This window comes from Octopus bimaculoides, chromosome 21 (genome assembly GCF_001194135.2).
Source record: "Octopus bimaculoides isolate UCB-OBI-ISO-001 chromosome 21, ASM119413v2, whole genome shotgun sequence".
Lineage (NCBI taxonomy): Eukaryota > Metazoa > Mollusca > Cephalopoda > Octopoda > Octopodidae > Octopus > Octopus bimaculoides.
In genome coordinates, this window is record NC_069001.1 from 32330487 (window position 1) to 32351391 (window position 20905).

Below are 20905 nucleotides of genomic sequence, written 5' to 3' on the forward strand. Positions count from 1 at the left end.
ACACAAATTAAATCTTGCCATGGAGGAATGTAGTGGCGGACAAAAAACAAGACAGGAAAACAAACAGAAAAGGCTTTACGGCCAGACGAGAAAAATTATGTGTGTATATAAAGACCCCCTTCGGTCATGAATGACCATGGGATTGCACCTAGAAAGTTACCCACCGAGGCACATGTCTGCGCAAGGTTGTTTGTGGAAGACCAGCAGTCGCCCATGCATACCAGCCTCCCAACTACATGCCATTGATGTTATCCAAGGGAAAGGCAAAAGTTGAAACAGCTTGGCAATAGTGACGTCGCAATCCACTTCTACAGCTGAGTGAACTGGAACAACGTGAAATAAAGTGTCTTGCTCAAGAGCCCAACACACATCCCGGTCCGAGAATCGAGATCACTGCGCACGCGCGCACTCATGCACACACTTGTGTACCTCATTATGAGCAGACGCTACTTTCCACTCACATTTCACACAGCGCATGTGCAACCGGATATCTCCCGCCACCACCTTCAACTATTCTCCTCTCATATTGACATTGATTTCATTTCTGAAAACAATAATTTAATTTCGAAAGAAATCTTAATTTATTGACGGTAAAGTACTCATATTTATACCGTACATTATAGTACATGTATCTGTTTACTAACAACATAGATCACTATCAATGACTAAATAATTACTGTGGTTTATACGAGATATTTTTTCCTAATGTTCTCTTCATTCAATCGTTTTTCTTTTCTTTTCACTTTCATTAATCTAACTTTTGGTAAATGTGAAGAATTACGGCGTAATTTCGAAGATATGAGGAATGTATAAAAACATGACGTTTTACTTAAAACGAAATGGAAACATTGTTTACTACAATCATAATATTGCAGTGATTACAAACAAGTCTATAATTTGATACAGTTATGCATTAATGCATCTTAAAATTAATATACGTCTCCCTTAGGTCTGTATTTAAATAATTACTCGTTACCTAAATTGTTTTCTGTTTCCCGTAATACACATTCTTTTACAACGCAATTATTGCCAATTCTTAAACGTTCGTCGTTACGTGGTAAAATTGTGTTCCTGATTTCTTTCCAAAATGGAAACGAAATAATGTTTATTCTGAAGAGTAAATATTTTCATTTCAAAAGCACGTGTATTGCGAAGATGGAAAAAGATGTTAAAGCAACTTACACGTTTTTGATTTATAAACAGCGTTAAAGGAAATAGTAAATGCAGATGGAATAATTTGTGTGATGTAGGAGAAATAATGGATATTGTTATGTCTGCAATGATGTTCTGCACAGTGAGAACTGATCTGGGGTTAAAGCATCGACTGACAATGAACTACCTTCCTGGATAGAAAGCCCTATGTCCACTATTTTATAGTTTTGCATAAATAATGATAGCGTTGCTGTAGTCTGTGATATATAGACCTCTCATGAGGTTGTTCGATGTAATTTTAATAACAAATTTAAAGTTCAGATGACGACGTAAATATTTATATTGAAAATGTAGCAAATTTTCCATCATTGAATCTACTCTTAAGTATCCCTCCATCTTATACCGTTTCTCTATTATTTCAGAAATATCAGATGACATTGGTATAAAAGTATTTCTTACTTCAGATGTGTGGTCGATATATATCATCTTTTAAAAAGGAAGTTGTTCCACAGAATGGATATCATTCTGTTTCTATAAGTTTGTGATGGAATTAGTGGGGAATGTTTGTTGTGATTTGAGATCATTTGCAAAATTCTTCTACTTCTCTGTCTGGAATATCTTCAAGAGCTGGTTGTTTTCTAATTAACCATGGAGAAATTTTCACAGGAGTTTGTAATATCTTCAGCCATCAACAAAGATCACGTTTTATGGAATTATAGCAGTAGAAATAATAATTGTTAAGAAAATACAGAAGAAACGAAGTTGTCAAAGAGGAATAATTATGGAAAATGAATTCTGTGAGAAGTCAATTCAAATTAAAACAGAGACTGAAAGCATTGATTCTTGTGATGAGATTCAGAATGAGAGAGAAGAAACATCATATACCTGTGATATCTGTAAAAAGTCATTCTCTCAAAAAAGTCATCTAACTGATCACAAACATATTCACACAGGAGAGAAGCCATATCGTTGTGACATATGTGGTAGACTATTCTCTGCAAGTGGTGCCTTAAACACTCACAAACGCATTCACACAGGAGAGACACCATATCACTGTGATATCTGTGGTAAATCATTTTCTGTAAATGGTAACTTAAATGCTCACAAACGTATTCATACAGGAAAGAAACCTTATCATTGTGATACCTGCAGTAAATCATTTTTTGACAGTCACACTTTAAATAATCACAAACATATTCATACAAAAGAGAAACCATATTGCTGTGATATTTGTGGTAAATCTTTCCCAAATAAAAGTAAATTAAGAAGACACATATATATTCATACAGGAGAAAAACCCTATTGCTGTAACATCTGTGGTAAATCATTCTGTCAAAATGTTGACTTAAATAAGCACATACGGATCCATACAGGAGAAAAGCCATTTCAGTGTGATATTTGTGGTAAATCTTGTTCTAGAAGCAGTGACTTGATTATACATAAGCGTGTTCATACAGGAGAAAAACCGTATCACTGTGATATCTGTGGTAAATCTTTCTCTGGAAGTAGTGCCTTGCATATACATAGGCGTATTCATACAGGAGAGACACCATATCACTGTGATATTTGTGGTAAATCATTTTCTGAAGGTGGTACCTTAACTAAGCATAAACGCATTCATACTGGAGAGAAACCATATCACTGTGATATCTGTGGTAAAACATTCTCCATTAGGGGAAATATAAATGGGCACAAACGTATCCATACAGGAGAAAAACCATACAAGTGTGATATTTGTGGTCAGTCATTCTCTAAGAACAGATATTTAACTGAACACAAACGTCTCCATACAGGAGAAAAGCCATTTCACTGTGATATCTGTGGTCAGTCATTCTCTGTGAATAGACATTTAACCAAACACAAATGCATCCATTCAGGAGAAAAGTTATATCAGTGCGACATCTGTGAGAAATCATTCTCTACCAATAGATATTTAACTAAACACAAATATATTCATACAGGAGAGGGACCATATCCTCATGACTTTTGTAACAAATCATTTTCTCATGGTAAAGCTTTAATTATACGCAAACACATTAATACAAATGAGAAACCATATCAGTGTGATATCTGCGGTAAATCATTTTCTCAACAATATTTAACTATACACAAACGCACTCATACAGGTGAGAAGCCATATCTCTGTGTTATCTGTGGGAAATCTTTCTCTCAAAATGTTCACTTAACTCTACACAAACGCACTCACACAGGTGAGAAGCCTTATCACTGTGATATATGTGGAAAATCTTTCTCTCAAAGAAGTACCTTGTCTAATCACAAATATGTCCACAGAGCAGAAAAACTGTACCTCTGTGACATTTGTGGCAAATCATTCTCCAGAAGTTTTCAACTAACGAGACACAAGCGTCTTCATACAGAGGAGTAGCACACAAGACAAAATGCTTAGTGACATTTCATCCACCTTGATGTTCTGGGTTCAAATTCTACCATGCTTAACTTCCATCCTTTCAGGGTCTATAACAGTAAGTAACAGTCAAGTACTGGACTTCATGGAATCAAACTGTTCCCCTCCCACAAAATGTCAGGCCTTGCATATATAGTAGAAAGGATATTTTTGGTAACTCCATCTCTGGAAATGGGTAGCTTCACATCACTCAGACTGATTTATACAGAAGAGAAGCTATTTCAAGGTATTTGTGGTAAATGACTTTCTGTTGGTAGTCACTAAACAAGACAGAAACATATTAAAATGAGAGAGAAGCAGAAGATAAACAGAACGATAAGTATCCAAAAGAATAGTCCCTTCATCATTATCATTTACCCTCCATTTTTCATGCTGGTATGGGTTGGACAGCTTGACAGGAGTGGCAAGCCAGAGGACTGCACCAAGCTCCACTATCTACACATACACACTTGTTTTTGTTTACCTCTCCCAAACCAATTCACATAACTTTGCTCAGCTGGAGCTATTAAGAAGCGTGGACATACTTTTACAGTGGACTGCAAGCAAACCAGCTCCATCAGAGAGGCCAGTGTTCACAATCAGCAAACATACATAAAGACAAAGGCAATATTCTGAATGCATGCACTTCTATATCTTATCTTTAATGTCAACTTTTCCATGCTTTTATGGGTCAGATAGAATTTATAGAGGCAGTTCTCTATCCTTTCTGTTGTTTACTCTCACCTCTTTCCAAGCATTTTTTTTTTTCCTTTTCTGTTTGTGTAAGTTTTCTTCTTCCTGAGGTGGACACATTTACAAGTAAAGAAACCCTAAGAATTTTTTTGTTTTTTGTTTGCTTAAATTTTTATTTCATTTTTCTTTTTATTATGAAACTATTGTTTCAGTTCATTTTTTTTTCTCTCTCCAAGTCTTTAACCCTTTAGCATTCACATAATTCTATCAAATGTAATGCTTATTTTTTTCTCATTGTTAATTAATCTGCTTTATTTTGTAGCTTTGAGATTTTGATGAGGTAACTGTTAATTTTTAGAATGATATTGTGAGGTTGGTGTGAGAGGGTAGATCAAGCCAGTTTGAACAGAAAGCAGGTGGAATATTTTGGCTGGATATGGCCAGTTTAAAAGCTTAAGGGTTAAATAATACTCATTTAGAAATATTATACAAATGTCATGATGGCTATTGTGTTACTGCCAAAAGGAAGCAAGTGTTTCAGCAATTTTACCATACAGATTATTTGGACAGAGAGGCAAGAAATGATTTATGCCAGAGCTATAAAAGTGATAGTTACAATATTAATAGCAATATTAGGACGGTGAGCTGGCAGAATTGTTAGTATGCCAGGCAAAATGCTTAGTGGCATTTCGTCCATCTTTACATTCTGAATCAATATTCCACCAGTGTCACCTTCGCCTTTCATCCTTTCAGAGTTCATAAAATAAGTACCAGTTTAGCACTGGGGTTGATGTAATCGGCTTGCACCCTCCCCTGAATTTCTGGCCTTGTGCCAAAATTTGAAACCATTATTAATAACTATATTTCTGGGAAGAAGGGAGGCCAGATAGTTAGGTAGTTGTTTCTATGTTTATATAATAATATCTGTATATGATATCCTATGTATCATCTGAATTACAAATACAAAAGAATGGAATAACAAAAATGAATATATAAATTATTTCATTAAACAATTGCTGAAAAGAATGATTTTTATAATTTTTTTTTAACCTTTTTGTATTCAGATTATTCTGTGAAATGTAATGCTTATTTATTCACATTGTTTCGAATTAATCATGCATTATCTTGTGGTGTCAAAATTTTGATGATGTCATTTCAAGAATAACATTGTCCAGAAACCTGTGGAAGGCTGGATCTAGCCAATTTGAACATGAAACAGGTTTGGGCTGGATATGGCCGGTTTAAATGCTAAATGATTAAAGCGAGGTACTTATGTATATATAAGGGTAAAGGGTAAAGACCTCCCTTCAGTCACAAATGACTATGGGATTGCACGTAGAAAGTTCTCCTCTGAGGCACAAGTCCAGGCAAGATTGTTTATGGAAAACCAGCAGTCGCCCATGCGTACCAGCCCCCACCCCTCTCCATGCCACTGATGTTGTCCAAAGGAAAGGCAGAGGCTGATACAGCTTGACACAAGTGACATCGCAACTCATTTCTACAGCTGAGTGAACTGGAGCAACATGAAGTAAAGTGTCTTGCTCAAGAACACAACACACAGCCCGGTCCAGGAATTGAACTCACTACCTCATGATTGTGAGCCCAGTGCTGTAACCACTGAGCCATATGTGTGTATATTATACACTCACAAACAACTGTATGCATCGATGTATAATTAACCCCATCATTAAATCATCTGCTTTACATCCCCTGAGAATCGCTTGGATCTGCTCGCATTGGACTTAATGAAATCAAAGTGCCTGTGACAAACCTTCTCAACAATTTATCTTAGACTAGTCACTGCATTCCCCCTTTCTATCACCCACTCACCTTTTCCACTCTTGCGAGCTTACCTACACATAATCTGCCTCTATCAAATCTCTCCCCCACAACATCTTCCTAACACCCAATCCCTCTGTCCACTCTGGTCAAATTGTCCAACCCATGCCAGCAAAAAAAGCAGATGTTAAATGGTGATCTACTTGTTTTGGTCCTTTAACTGCGACCATGCTGGAGAATCTTTGGTCAAATGAGCTGTCCCTAGCCCATCACCCTCTGCTTTATTTTTGTGAATCTGCTATTTATGCTATGGGTCTCCATTGCCAAGGGCATAAACACACCAACGTTGGTTGTCAAGCAGTGGTGGGGGCGGGTTCAAACACAGGCATGACAGCACACAGATGCAGGCACGGGCATGGCTGTGTGGTTAGGAAGCTTGCTTCCCAGCTACATGGTTTCGGGTTCAGTCCCACCGCGTGGCACCTTAGGCAAGTGTCTTCTGCTATAGCCCCGAGCCGACCGAAGCTTTGTGATTGAATCTGGTAGGCGGAAGTTACTGCCGTGTGTGTATATGTTTGTGTATGTGCTTGTGCCTCCGAAAGAGAGATAGAGGGGGTATATATATGTATGTGATTATAAGGAAAAGTTTTTCTCCAATGCATAGACTTCACTTTGAAGTGCTCCAGATATTCAAACCTGAGGCATTAGAATAATGTAGAAGAATCCAATTTAGCCAAATCCAATTCACATATACATCATCATCGTCGTTTAACGTCCGCTTTCCATGCTAGCATAGGTTGGACGATTTGACTGAGGACTGGTGAAACCGGATGGCAACACCAGGCTCCAATCTAATTTGGCAGAGTTTCTACAGCTGGATGCCCTTCCTAACGCCGACCACTCAGAGAGTGTAGTGGGTGCTTTTACGTGCCACCCGCACGAAAACGGCCACGCTCGAAATGGTGTCTTTTATGTGCCACCCGCACAAGCCAGTCCAGGGGCACTGGCAACGATCTCGCTCGAAAATCCTACGGGAGCCAGTCAGGCGGTACTCGCAACGGCCACGCTCAAAATGGTGCATCTCATGTGCCACCCGCACAAGAGCCAGTCCAGGGGCACTGGCAACGATCTTACTTGGCTTGCCGGGTCTTCTCACGCACAGCACATTTCCAAAGGTCTCGGTCAGTAGTCATCGCCTCAGTGAGGCCCTATTCAGCCCTAGACCCAACATGCATGAATTTCTCCAAAAGTATATACAATACATCAAACATATTAAGCACATGCAGAGTAATCAATACATTAAAAATGAACATATAAATATATATACATTATATATTGAAAAAATAAATACATTATATAAGTCAACTTAGAGATTATAAAACAAAGTCATAAAAAAGAGCTTTGTATCTCCTTCTCCAACCATTCAAAAATACTGTCACTCCCTGGTCTTTTTGCATATAGCTCTATAAAAACACTCAGTAGGTAATTCCCATTGGAAAAATGTAGGACATTTGAGCCTTTCTAGAAATTTATTTTCCCTGATGAAGGAGATGGTGTCCAGTAATGAATGTAAATGTCTTTTTTATAACTGGATCCCCAGAAACGGCCGTAAGATTATTAACACCCAAACTTTTCATCTTATAGACTTTGTTTTATAATCTGTAAGTCGACCTATATATATATGTATTTATTTTTCCAGTATATTTTTAATGTATATATCTATATATTTATAATGTATTAATTTCGTTATATGTTTTTATATATCTATATATTTTTATGTTTGATGTATTGAATATATTTTGGGGAAATTTCATACATATTGGGTCTAAGGCTGAATAAATATAAATGTATATATGAATTGATTCTTACTTCTACAATATATATATATACAGCAGGCTTCTTTCAATCCACTCAAAGATTTGGCCAGCCTGAAGACACTTGCCCAATGTACCACGAGGTGGGACTGAACCTGGAATTATGTGGTTGGAAAGCAAACTTCTTACCACACAGCTACGCCTGTGATGATGTTTCATTAGTAAACTGCTCCATTTCCTACAGCCTTATTATATTCAATGTGAGACAGATAACTTACCCACTTCTGAATGAAAGAATACCCTTCCACTAGCTGCTGCAGTCAAATAGTCATCTCAACTACTCTTATTCTACCTGTTCAGTAGCACCACTGATGTTTAGTCTTATCCACCCAAGCCCCTGAGAGTATAAAAAGGTGGATGATTGATTTGATTTGGGTAGGATTTCAACTATATACATCACAGTTAGTTCCCTTCGTACAATTTTTTTTTTTAATTCTGAAAACGATTTATATTCTCATTTTTAAAAAAATCATATTAATAGATTCTGAAATGAAGTATTGGTCATATGTGTGTGAGAGAGAAAGAGGTAAAAAGTGAGGCAAAAGAATGGTTTTCATCTGCTGTTGGCACATTTCTGTACTTTTTAACACTAAGTCTATTGGAGGTGATTTCTTGAAATGAATATCAGTTTAGTTGGCTTTCAACAATATATCTGCTTTATGTATCATACACAGGTTACTGTTTTGAACTAATACTGCTTCTGTTGCTAATAACAAATTTTTATTCAGTTTGTCAACTAAATGCAACATTGCCAACCTTGCAATCGTGTGATGTAAATGGATGAGGACAGCCAAGTCAAGAAGTGCTAACCTTTAACTGTGGAAGAGGTAGGCCCAGGATAGACCCTCATAGCCATTTGATGTTTCAAAAATTTTATTATATTTTTAGAATTAAATACTGATGGAAATTGTATTTTTAAAAAATTGTTAAAATATTTTGTGTATTGTAGAAGTATAACCAATTTATTGCAGATGAATTTTAACAACAAAATCTTACATGGACCCTGATTGAAAACCACTTAGTTATTTGGAGAAAAGAAAAAGCATTACCATTAATGTTTAGTAGGCCTTTTGAGTTGCAGGGGACAAACAGAAAGAAACCAGTTACCTGCATTGAATGCTTGCAACAGAATAGACTAATTCAAAGTTACCAGGAGACCAGCTGGTGCTATTAAACTTAATTCATTACCTAATTTGTAACCCAAGAAAGGTATACATCATTCAATGAGTGTCCTTAGCTTCTGGCTTTCTAATTTCACTCACAAAGCTTTTGCCAACCAAGGCTATCATAGAAAATACTTGCCCAGTGTGCTATGCAGTGGGGTCAAGCCGTGTGATTGCAAAGCAAATTTCTTTATCACACAGCCATACTTATACTTAAACCTTAGAAGACAACGACCAATCTATCGACCGAAAAGTCAAATAACAAAGATTGTATTAGTTCATTCAATTTCCTACAAGAATGTATATAGTTTTATATATGTAAGATTATTACTTTATTTTTTATAATTTTTTTTTAAGAATAAGCGCATGCCCTTTGTAGGGCTTGTGGAAAAGGGTTAAATACTCGATTGGGATCTATTTTGGTGGCTTATCTTTTCATTGGAATAATCTTTTATCATATCTTTTACTTGTTTCAGTCATTAGAGTGTGGCCATGCTGGAGCACCACCTTCAGGAATTTTACATGAACTGACCCCAGTACTTTTTTCTTTTCAAACCTGGTACTTATTCTATTGGTCTCTTTTGCCAAACCACTAAGTTACAGGGACGTAAACATGCACACACATATATATACACCTAACCATTAGGCACATGGCCTAGTGGTTAGGGTGTTGCACTCCTGATTGTAAAATTGTGGTTTCAGTTCATGGAGCCTCACTAAGGACATGTCAAGCGACAGGTTGTTGTGGCAATTTGCTGTACTTGAGAAGACGCATCAACCTAAATAAAACTATAGTCATCCATACATATAGGCATATTGTTTGCAGGTGCTGGTGCCATGTAGACGCCCCTGTGCCAGTGGCAGGTAAAAAGCACCCAGCACACTCTGTAAAGTGGTTGGCATTAGGAAGGGCATCTAGCCATAGAAACCATGCCTTAAGCAGACAGTTGAAGTCTGGACAGCTGTCAACATGCCAGCATGGAAAGCAGATGTTTAAGGACGATGATGGTGACTGGGCTATGCATTGTGTTCTTAAGCAAAGCACTTCACTTCACATTATTCCAGTCCACCCAGCTGGCAAAAATGAGTAACCCTGCTATAGACCGGAGCCCCATGCAGAGAAGAATATATATATATGTCAGAGAAACCAGCCCTATGATTTTTATGGAGTAATGCAGACTAACCTTCAGAGGGAAGTAGCCATTTACAGGGTCTTCCAAGACTGGTGGGAGGAAGGGAGAAAGTTAACCTCAAACCAAAAATCTAATACATCTACTTGCAACAGCCTGGAATTCACCAAAGACACCCAACAGCCAGATGGTGGTATTAAACAAAATGAGAGATTATTTATATCAACCACTGAAGAACAGCTTCAGGCATCATCTATCTGACGGCCTTCCATAGTTTCTATCAACAAGATTTTAATCACAAAGCTTTTAAAATGTCCTGCAGCAAACTGCTTTATTCTTTATTTACACTTGACGGATATTTGTCCTCATCTTGTTTGTTGTTAACAACAAACAAGATGAGGACAAATATCCGTCAACTGTAAATAATGTACATAATTCCTCATCTCTTGAATATAGAACTATGCTTTAGTCTTTTTTAACTGTCCCAAGGTTATGCAGTTTGTGACTTTATTGAAAGCCTTTGCAAAGTCTACATATTAGGCACAAGCATGACAGTGCCAACACAACTGGCCTTGAACCAGCTATGCAATCTGTTAGAAATAGCAGTCAAATCACAACCTACTATATTAAATAATGCAAAAGACTGGTTGATTTATACCTAGATACACTATCTAGCAGAGAAGTTAGTAAGATCACAGCATGGAACATCTTCCATCATAGGTTTACTCAATCATGGCTAACTTGGAATTAAATAACGAGTTTGCAGTAGAGTAAATCTGCAGCCAGTGAAATTTTTCTGAGAGTTAACTGAAAGCTGCTTCATGAGACCTGCTCTCTCTCTCTCTCTCTCTCTTTCACTTTCTGCAAGATGTGACTTACTTAAGCCCTTTGATCCCATATAGAGTATAAGCCATCGATGATTCTGAGATATTTGATGCCATGCTATACTCAAGATCTATCCACCATAGCATAATCGATGCTAGTGCTGGTGCCACATAAAAGGCACATGTGCTGATGCCGTGTTAAAAGCTCTGGTGCTGGTGCCACATAAAAAGAACATCCAACCACAGAAACCATGTCAGAACAATGGAGTTTGGTGCAGTTCCTGACCATACCAGTTCCAGTCAAACCATCCAACCCATGCCAGCATGGAAAATGGATATTTAACAATAATGATGATCATCATGATCTCAACTCTGGTCTGCTCTCGCCCAGGTCTTGTTGGTTTTGAATCATCATCAATGTGTCTTTCTTCTAGCTAGTGGTATAGACCTCTAAACAAACCCATTTCTACTGCTGGAATGATGTGGTCCATATTATTCTGGTTTCTATCCTTTGACCTGTGCAGCATGGGAAGCCCTAGAAAGAGCTTGCATTTCACCAGCATAGCTTTCAAGGGAATTGAGGCTCACAAGTCACACACTGCATCAAGAATTGGCGCTTGTGGTAGCTGCAAGATGTAAAAGTTTCTAATAATGAATTCTTCACTAGCACAAGGCCAGATTTGTTGGGGGTAGATACAGTTATTCTGTTGCTTGATCGGGTGGCAGGGATGGGGTGCCTAAATTAGAAAGAAGAACCATGGTTGTGATCTTTGAAACTGGTAAGATCACTACAATTATGTTCAGCTTGAATGTAACCTGCAAAAGAAAAATCTAGCAAGGGAGAGATTTCCAAAGGATTTGATGTTTTGCGGAAGAAGGATTGTACAAAGCAGCTAGTGTGGGCCTTGTGGAGAAAGGCTGAGAGGGGAGAGGTCTTGAGTGGAAGTGATGTGCAACTATCTAGTTGAGAAGAGCACTGATCATTGTAGTTGCAATAGAATTGGAAAAGAGGAAGCAGCACACCTGTAACAAGTGGGGGTGGAGGGGGTAGTGTGATGTTGAAGAAGTTTTTATCAATCAGTCAGAAAGCTTTCCTTTGTCAAGGATGTGTGTGTTTGAAAGTGGTTGGTGTTAGGAAGGGCATCCAGTCGTAAGAACCCTCCCAAAACAGATAGTGAAGTCTGGTGCAGTCTTCTGTCAAACCATCCAACCCATGCCAGCATGGGTAAACAAATGTCACTGTCATACAAGTGGTGTTGTTCATTTCCAATCTTCTGTGAAAACATGCCTGGTCATGAGAAATATTACCATATTTGGAAACTGGTGAGGGTTTGTGATAGGAAGGGCATCTGGCTATAGAAAATTCACCTCAGCATAATTCTATCCAGCACATGCAAGCATAGAAAAGTAGATGGTTAACCAATGATGATGATGATAGCATCACCTCCGTCCAAAAAGTGAGAGAAGTACTCCGTTATGGATATCACTTGGGTTTCGTAAAGAATCAGAGCTAGAATATTCTCTAGTTCTGAAGAGAAAGGTTGGTCTTCTTCTGCTTTGGGTGTGAATTTTAGCTATGTTATGTCTAAGAGCAGGGATGATGATGATTTAATGTCCATTTTCCATGCTGACAGGGGTTGGACGATTTGACAGGAGCTGATCAGCTGAAGGGCTGTTCAGGCTACGTCTGTTTTGGCATGGTTTCTACAGCCGGATGCCCTTCCTAATGCCAACCACTGTACAGAGTGCACCAGCACCAGCACAGAAGTTGTTTTTACATAGCACCAGCACTTACAAGCCCACAAGATTAAGAATGCTCGGCTGGAGAGGATTGATATCAGAGAATATGAGATCTGACATTTGTAGGGATTTGGAGGGTTTTTATTCAGTGTTGTTCAAGATTAGGGAGGACGAGCTATTACACTGTTTCTTTGATGTGAACAGCGGTTATCTTACTGTGTCGTTGAATCAACCACAATACTCACCCGGTACTTATATTGTCAACACCAGAAACAATGAAGCAAAGTCTACTAAGATATGACTTGAAGATATAGACTAACAGGATCCTTAAATGAGATTAAAGAAGGTGAGGTATGAAACTGCTTCTTTGATATGAGCAGTCATTGAGTCACTGAATCAGCTACAGTACTCACCCTAGATATGGAAGCAAAGACAATTGAGCAGTGATTTGAGAACAGAAGAACTGGATTATTATTAATTATTGCAACATGTTTAACAACTATTTTCCCTTCTCCACTACTTTAACAGAGGTTCTGATCAGAGGTGTATCCAGGTTTTAAAGTTAGGGGAAGCGAGCACATAAAAAAAAGGTGCTATGACACATACCAAATAATTTTTACCTCAATTTTCTTATATTACATGAAATATTTCATTAGTTATAATATACATAATTGTATTCCACATGTATTAATTTCATGCTTCATTAACTTACATCTACTGACATAGGTATGATGTGGAAAAGAGGAAACTCTACAGCATCGTCCAGTGTTAAGATGTCTGGGTTTGTTTTGGTTCTTCAAATGTCAGCAGCCACCAACAGATCACAGGAAATTGAGCAGACAGTTTAAAAACGCAGGTGGGTATTCAAAGAAAGTAATGACTCCAGAAAATTCTTCCAAGGCCATGTGATTAACATAACAAAAAAAAAAAACGATAAAAAAAGAAGAGATTCGACTTTTATCGCCCAAATGACGATAAAAGTTTTATAAGTTTTTTAAAATTGTTGAAAAGGTGCCAATTTTGAAAAATATCATGGGGAAGCAATTCTGCCCTTGGACCCCTATTAGCAACACCACTAGTTCTGATATAATGATTATAATTATTACAGACTATATTTTCTATTAAGACACTTAGGAAATCTCTCCCTAGCTTATGTTTTTCTTTTGCAGGTGTTCAAGCTGAATGCAGCCATATTGATCTCACCAGTCTTGAAGTACCTGGGTCTTAGAGAAAACTAAATATATCTCTCTTACACTCTGTGTCAATCCTTTTTAATTAAATGTTTAACAATGTTTAACAGAATTAAGTTGCGATGGCAGTAAATACAAATATAAAAACTGACTGTATAGTATTAAATGAAAAATAAAATGTTTTTGCTCCCCCCATCTATTTAAACACATAAACACCATGTTTAATATTTTTCTTTACTTGCCCTGTAGCAATATTGACAATTAACTTACACAATTATCATACACACTTAAAAATACGGAATTGTGTATTTTGGTGTATTTTCGATTGAAGACGTGGTGTATAAATGACATGTAAATAACATAAACATACAAATACAATATCATAAACAGGATGAAAAGAAAGAGGAGGATAAAATTCAGTTTTACTTAAATAAGATAGTGTTAAAAATAACTTTTGTTTAGGTCTCAATTCTCACCGATTTACTCGTCGTTTTTTGTTTTCAGTTCTTGAAGAGCTGTTATTATGTTTATTCCTAATTTTAGTTAATGTTTCATCTCCTAATAAACTCCTTTTTTTGGAAGGTTGCCCTGAAATATGTTCACTTCCATGCTTAGTGCTAATGTGAGAAGGTGAGAATTTGTCCTTGGAAAATTGTTCTTCATCATGATCATCATCACGATCATCATTACAATCGTCGTCATCATTATCATCTTCATCGTCATCATCCCCATCGTCGTCGTCATTGTCATCGTCATCACCATCATCATCATCGCTCACAATCTCCCCCTTTTCTAAGTCTACACACTCAGTTTCTGACTGTTCAGTGACTGCATGTAAATCACTTTGTGGCTGAGGAGAAAATGTTTTGAGAGAATTCTGATCTTCTCTCAGACTGTCATTACTACAATATTCCTCATCATGAGTCTGATAGATATCAACTAACTGTGTTGTATCTTCACAATCTTCATCTTGTTGCCTTCTGTTATGGGCAGCAATTTCTTGTGATAGTTTTTTTTTCATTTCATTCAAAAACTCAAGGCTGTGATTCTTTGCTAGTGTGTCATCTTGAATAGGATTTTCCACTGATACTTCATAATCAGGTTTACTTGGTGAGAAAAGTTTACGAACAGAGGCTTTCTTCCTTGTCATGGAATCATCGCAGTCAGAATCTTTACTACTCAATGATTCAGGAGCCATCGAGTTTGTCACACTGCTAGAAAAGCAAGGAGTAATTACAGAAGAACGAGAATCTTCTAAATTAGATTTGCCAAAACACTCAGTAACTATAGGTTCCTGATTATTCAATGTGACTGAGGTCTTGTAATTTTGTGAAATAACAGGTGAGAGGTTTCTATCACATTTAGTTGTCAGTTCTGGTGAAGTTACAACTGGATCACACATTTTACTGCGATGTTTGTCACTTGGAGAGAATTTTCCAGTAGAAGATTTAGAGCTCTCTGCATCAGATCCTGCAGATTTTACTGACAGTTGTGTTACTATACTGATTGGTTCTACAGACTGCTGACAATCAATCAACTTAGAATCTTGTCTCTTGGCATTACCGAATTCACTGGAGTCATTAGATAAATTGTGCTTCTCTTTGAGTGGAGCAGTATGAGATTTTGTATTCTCAGACCTCAAAGATAATTTTTTTGTAGACGAAGGCATCCTTTGGCAATGATGTTGTTTACTACCTTCCCTTTTATGTTCTCTTGAGGAATTTTCCATTTTTATATTTGAAGAATTAGTTTTGTTTCTGGGGTATCTTGATGGTTTCCTTTCCAATAATCTGTTATCTGTTGTTTCAGGCTTTTGCAAATCTCAACTAGAATGTTACTCCTCATATCTTCAGTCATTCTGCCTTTGTTCTCTTGAGCTAGAATGTTAGGAATATTTCCTATCACTTTCTTTGAAATCTCTTCAATCCCTGTAACAGTTGATTGTGATATGTTTACTGCCTCTTGAGTTTGAACATTTAATAGTTTTCTATAAGCTTCATGTGATATTCAGTCAGGCAGGGAAGTTATATTTATGCTAGCAGATTTTCTCAGATCAATACTTTCAAATAATGGATGACGTACAAAGACTTCTTGTAGGAACTTTTATCAGCAGCAGTTTTCTCTGTTTCACATTTAAAACAATTTAATTTTGAATTTGTAGAATGTGGGGTATTCAGTGTCTGTGAAGAAATTATAATATTTTCGAATGTAGGTGATCATACTGAATCAGAAGGCATCAACTTTGCACTTGGCACAGTAGGAGCTATGCAATGAGAATTGGGTTCAAACCTATTTTGATGATGTAAAATACCTTCAGAAATTTTTGAAATAATAATCGAATCACTGGAGGTATAGGCGAAATGAGATTGTGTACGGAAGTTGTCAAAATGAGTACATGTGCGGGGATTTCTCTTTTTCATAAGAGTTTCGTCTATAAGTTTGTGAAGGCTTGCTGTTGCTCTGATAATCACCGTTCCATTTTGAATATCCCGACTGTCTTTTCTTCAGATAGTTTTCTTTTTCGTAAGACTCCAATCTGGAAAGTGAACCAAAAATCAGAATATAAATAGGTGTGTTGCATTGTAAAATTATATTTTCAACAATCGAGACACACAAAACATTAAATAAGTTCTACAAATTAGTTGATTGGTTTCTATGTATTCAAGGAATTTTGTGATGAAAGATTTAATTTCATCACATTATTTGCTTCATTATCAGGCTTGTGACTTGGTGGTTAGGGTATTTGCCTCATGATTGTAAGGTCATGAGTTTGAAAACCAGTAACACATTATGTCCTTGAGCAAGACATTTTATTTCACATTGCTCCAGTCCACTCAGCTGGCAAAAATGAGCCATAGCTGTATTTCAAAAGGGCCAGCCTTGTCACACTCTGTGTCACGCTGAATCTCCCTGAGAACTATGTTAACGGCAAATGTGTCCGTGGTGTGCTCAGCCACTTATATGTTAATTTCATAAGCAGGTTGTTCCGTTAATCAGATCAAATGCAACCCTCGTTGTCATAACTGATGGAATACCACGATCAGGCTTGAAAGAAATTGTACTGCGATGGGCGAGGAGGTAGGGAAGAATGAATGGCTAAATTATTCAAAAGTGCATCATCAACATCATCATTGTTTTAACCTCCACTTTGCACAGGCCATTGGGGCAGATTCTCCATGGTCAGATACTCTTGTTATCACCATCCTTTCCCCCACTTGTTCCCATGTGAGATAATAATCTACCAGTCTATCGAACAACAAAGGGCCCCAACATGCTTTCATGATGGACTCGGCGGAATTTGAACTCAGAACATAATGGCAGACGAAATACCGCTAAGCATTTCGCCCGGCATGCTAACGTTTCTGCCAGCTCGCCACCTTGAGCTCCACATGTATTATCCTAGTCGTGTCTGCTTCTAGTATAGTGGTTGAACTGCTCCTTGTTAATATGACTAGTTATGATATACAGAGCAAATGTAGGAGAAATCACAATAAACAGAAGATTATATCATTTGTTCCTACATGTGTTCCACCATTGTGCTTGTTTGGAGCTCTACACTGGATGCTTAACTACAACAGATCATTGGAACAACGTTACTGAGAGCTAATGTCTCTGACAGTCCATTGTGGTTAAGCATCTAATTGCGCTTGGAACATTCAATGCAGAGTTCCCAACAACCACAATGGTGAAATGTATACAGGTACAAATGATATATTTGTGTGTTTATCATAATTGCTCTTTGTCATCATCATCATCATCATCTTTCTTTAGCACCTGTGTTCCATACTGGCATGGGTTGGACGGTTTGAGAGAAGCTGGCAAGCCAGAGGACTGCACCAAGCACCACTGTCTGCACTGGAATAGTTTTTACAGATGGATGCCCTTCATAAGACCAACATTTTCTCATGAATATACATGTGTGTGCGAGACAGGTTTTCTTCAGTTTCCATCAATCAAGTCCACTTGCAAGGCTTTCATCGGCCCAGGGCTATAGTACTATAGTAGAAGACACTTGCTCAAGATGACATGTAGTTGGACTGAAACCAAAACCATGTAGCTAGAAAGCAAACTTGTTAACTACACAGCTACACCTGTATCTATATCCATCATCATCATCGTTTAACAGTCACTCGCCATGCTGGCATGGGTTGGACGGTGTGACATGGCGCTGTCCAGACTCCAACTGTCTGTTATAGAGTCAATAAAAAATATTACGAAAAGACAAACAGACCAACAAACTTACTGTTCTCTTAAAGACTCAATATTATCGTTTTTCCTTTTGATTTCTGTGCATGCAGTTTTGTACAGCATCGATATATTCTTCTGCAAGTATATGTTTTTCTTTTCCAGTAACTCCATAGCAGCAGTGCGTTCTTTCACAGTATTTTCCAAAGTAGCAATCTTCTGCAGAGCTTCCTGGTATTTTTGTTGCAACTAAAACAAAGAATAATTTCATTAGAGAGTCTCGAAAGTGGTTGGGTTTCTTACCACACAACCATGGACATGTAATGTAAACATATACACAATGGGCAAAGAAAAAGAAACAAAAACAAAGAGAGGGGCACAAGTTGTTGTTAGGGTTAGCCCCTTGATATAACAGATCTTCTATGGTCAAAGACATTCCAGCTGAGACCATCCTGTCTTTTTATGAGTATCAAGTACTATTATGTGTTTACCACAAGGTCCAGTCCTTGTTGCAGTATAGTGATTTATGCGCTTCAATGACCCCAAGAGCTGTCGCACAAGCTCTTAGAGTCAAAGATTAAAGGCCAATCTGATATGGACTGCCTCTTCCCGGAGGTATAAATAGGTTTGCATAGGGCCTATACCCCTACCTAGAAAAACAGACTAAGTTATGGAATCATTGATGGCAAATGAAAACTAACAAGTCTTGGGAGAGGAAGGCCTTCCCATCACCCCATGATGCAGCAACATCTGAAAGGCTGCAGGGTCAACTCCCCTTCTGAAGCAGGGACCCAACAGGAAAGAAGTAGAACAGATAGCTGAGGGTTAAGAACAGTGAAGAAAAGTCATCAATGACCTATGATCCATAGGGAGTGGAGGATTCAAGTTAGTGAATAAGACAATATGTGTCTAATTTTTCTGTCCTGATTTTAAGGGGTACTGTTGTAATGTTGGCACACCGTCGCTTACGACGTCGAGGGTTCCAGTTGATCCGATCAACGGAACAACCTGCTCGTGAAATTAACGTGCAAGTGGCTGAGCACTCCACAGACACGTGTACCCTTAACGTAGTTCTCGGGGATATTCAGCGTGACACAGTGTGACAAGGCTGACCCTTTGAATTACAGGCACAACAGAAACAGGAAGTAAGAGTGAGAGAAAGTTGTGGTGGAAGAGTACAGCAGGGTTCGCCACCATCCCCTGCCGGAGCCTCGTGGAGCTTTTTAGGTGTTTTCGCTCAATAAACACTCACAATGCCTGGTCTGGGAATCGAAACTGCGATCCTATGACCGCGAGTCTGCTGCCCTAACCAATGGGCCATTGCGCCTCCTAAGGGGTACTAACACTTCTAGAAGGAGGAATAAATATTTGTTGTTCCACCTACCTCAGCAAGAGATTCCTTCTCACATGCAAAGTCTTCCTCAAGGATGTCATCATAAAGGTCAAGGTCACCAGTAGGTTGTCGATCAATGAAGTCTGATACACTCATCTTTGCATGTCAGCTATGGACTGCAATGACAAATTGAAGCAACATCGTTAACAAAAAGAAAAAAAACCCATGAAACAGAAACAACCTTAGCTTCATATAACACACACATACACATAATATACTGCTATACAACTGTTTATACATACATGTACGCACTTCACAGCAATAATCTTTTCAAATTTTGGCATAGTTTATTTTTCTTATTGAAGAGAGCATAAGAAGAATAGGAGCAAAACTTGGTAACTGACTCTTGTATGTATCAGCTCTCCTAATCATTTAGACACCCTGGAGAAGCCCAGAGGCACACTCAACATCCGAACTCTATCTACCCATCCCTACAAAACACTGAAGTAATGGAGATAGCATGGAGAATATTGTGGCCTCTTGGCATAAACGGCTGTAAGGAAGTGATCTTTTAAACTTTTACTCCTTTATGTATTACTAGTACATATTTGTGTAGCACACAGTCTTTGCATGTGTATGTATTCTCATAATACTTCCTTATGTTTTAGAATAGACATCATAGAATGTTGCCGTATAAATTAAGGGTAAACCACTTTTGACCCCCACCCACATATGACGCCTGATTGCAAAATTGCCACGCAATAAACAACGCTTGGGTATTAATAATTGGGTTCACTACCAGCAGTATATTGGATAGGTATTATCCCTTAGTTGGCTGGCTTCCCAAACTCTAACTCACACGGAAATATATATATGGCAGTGAAACATGGGCTGTGACTGCTGAGGACATACGTAAGCTTGCAAGGAACGAAGCAAGTATGCTCCGCTGGATGTGTAATGTCAGTGTGCATACACGACAGAGTGTAAGCGCCCTGAGAGAAAAGTTGCATTTAAGAAGCATTCAGATGTGGTGTGCAAAAGAGATGACTGCACTGGCATGGTCATGTGTTACGAATGAATGAGGACAGTAGAAGAATTTGAATAACACCCGCGTTTAACTCTATTTATTTATATATATTATACAAAATATTTCACATAAACCTGGAGTTTCTACCTTTAAAAACAAGGTGTTACGCCCTAATTATTTGTACAATTTACATACATACACATATATATACATATATGTATATACATACATATATATACATACATATATATACATACATATATATACATACATATATATACATACATATATATACATATATGTACATACATATATATATATACATACATAGATATACATATATACATACATATATATACATACATAGATATACATATATACATATAATTATATATATATACATACATACAT

The 20905-nt window shown here is 37.7% G+C and overlaps 2 protein-coding genes across 5 annotated transcripts in view; one reads left to right on the forward strand and one right to left on the reverse strand.

Annotated features, from left to right (window-relative positions):
- Positions 1–466: 466 nt before the first annotated feature.
- On the forward strand, positions 467–4399 carry LOC106882008 (zinc finger protein 271-like). 2 transcript variants are annotated; one of them, XM_052975351.1, is made up of 2 exons: positions 467–949; positions 1575–4399. In XM_052975351.1, exon 2 carries the CDS (start codon positions 1934–1936, stop codon positions 3536–3538), a length of 1605 nt encoding a protein of 534 aa, XP_052831311.1. In that variant the 5' UTR covers positions 467–949; positions 1575–1933; the 3' UTR covers positions 3539–4399. The 2 variants fall into 2 exon arrangements, with proteins under 2 accessions (XP_052831311.1, XP_014788034.1); XM_014932548.2 differs by having other exon boundaries at positions 467–590.
- Positions 4400–14169: 9770 nt separating this feature from the next.
- LOC106882019 (protein PFC0760c) overlaps positions 14170–20905 on the reverse strand; it is an 11677-nt gene continuing 4941 nt past the window's right edge. For all 3 annotated transcript variants that reach the window (XM_014932576.2, XM_052975352.1, XM_052975353.1), the window contains 3 exons: positions 19519–19643; positions 18193–18383; positions 14170–16485 (listed from right to left, as the gene is read on the reverse strand). In XM_014932576.2, the coding sequence (XP_014788062.1) occupies positions 14422–15678 (1257 nt within the window). In that variant the 5' untranslated portion in view covers positions 15679–16485; positions 18193–18383; positions 19519–19643 and the 3' untranslated portion in view covers positions 14170–14421. The remainder of the gene's footprint in view (positions 16486–18192; positions 18384–19518; positions 19644–20905) is intronic.

Excerpts from the sequence above, each read along its gene's own strand:
- LOC106882008 (XM_052975351.1), top strand. The coding sequence starts at position 1,934 with ATGGAAAATGAATTCTGTGAGAAGTCAATTCAAATTAAAACAGAGACT.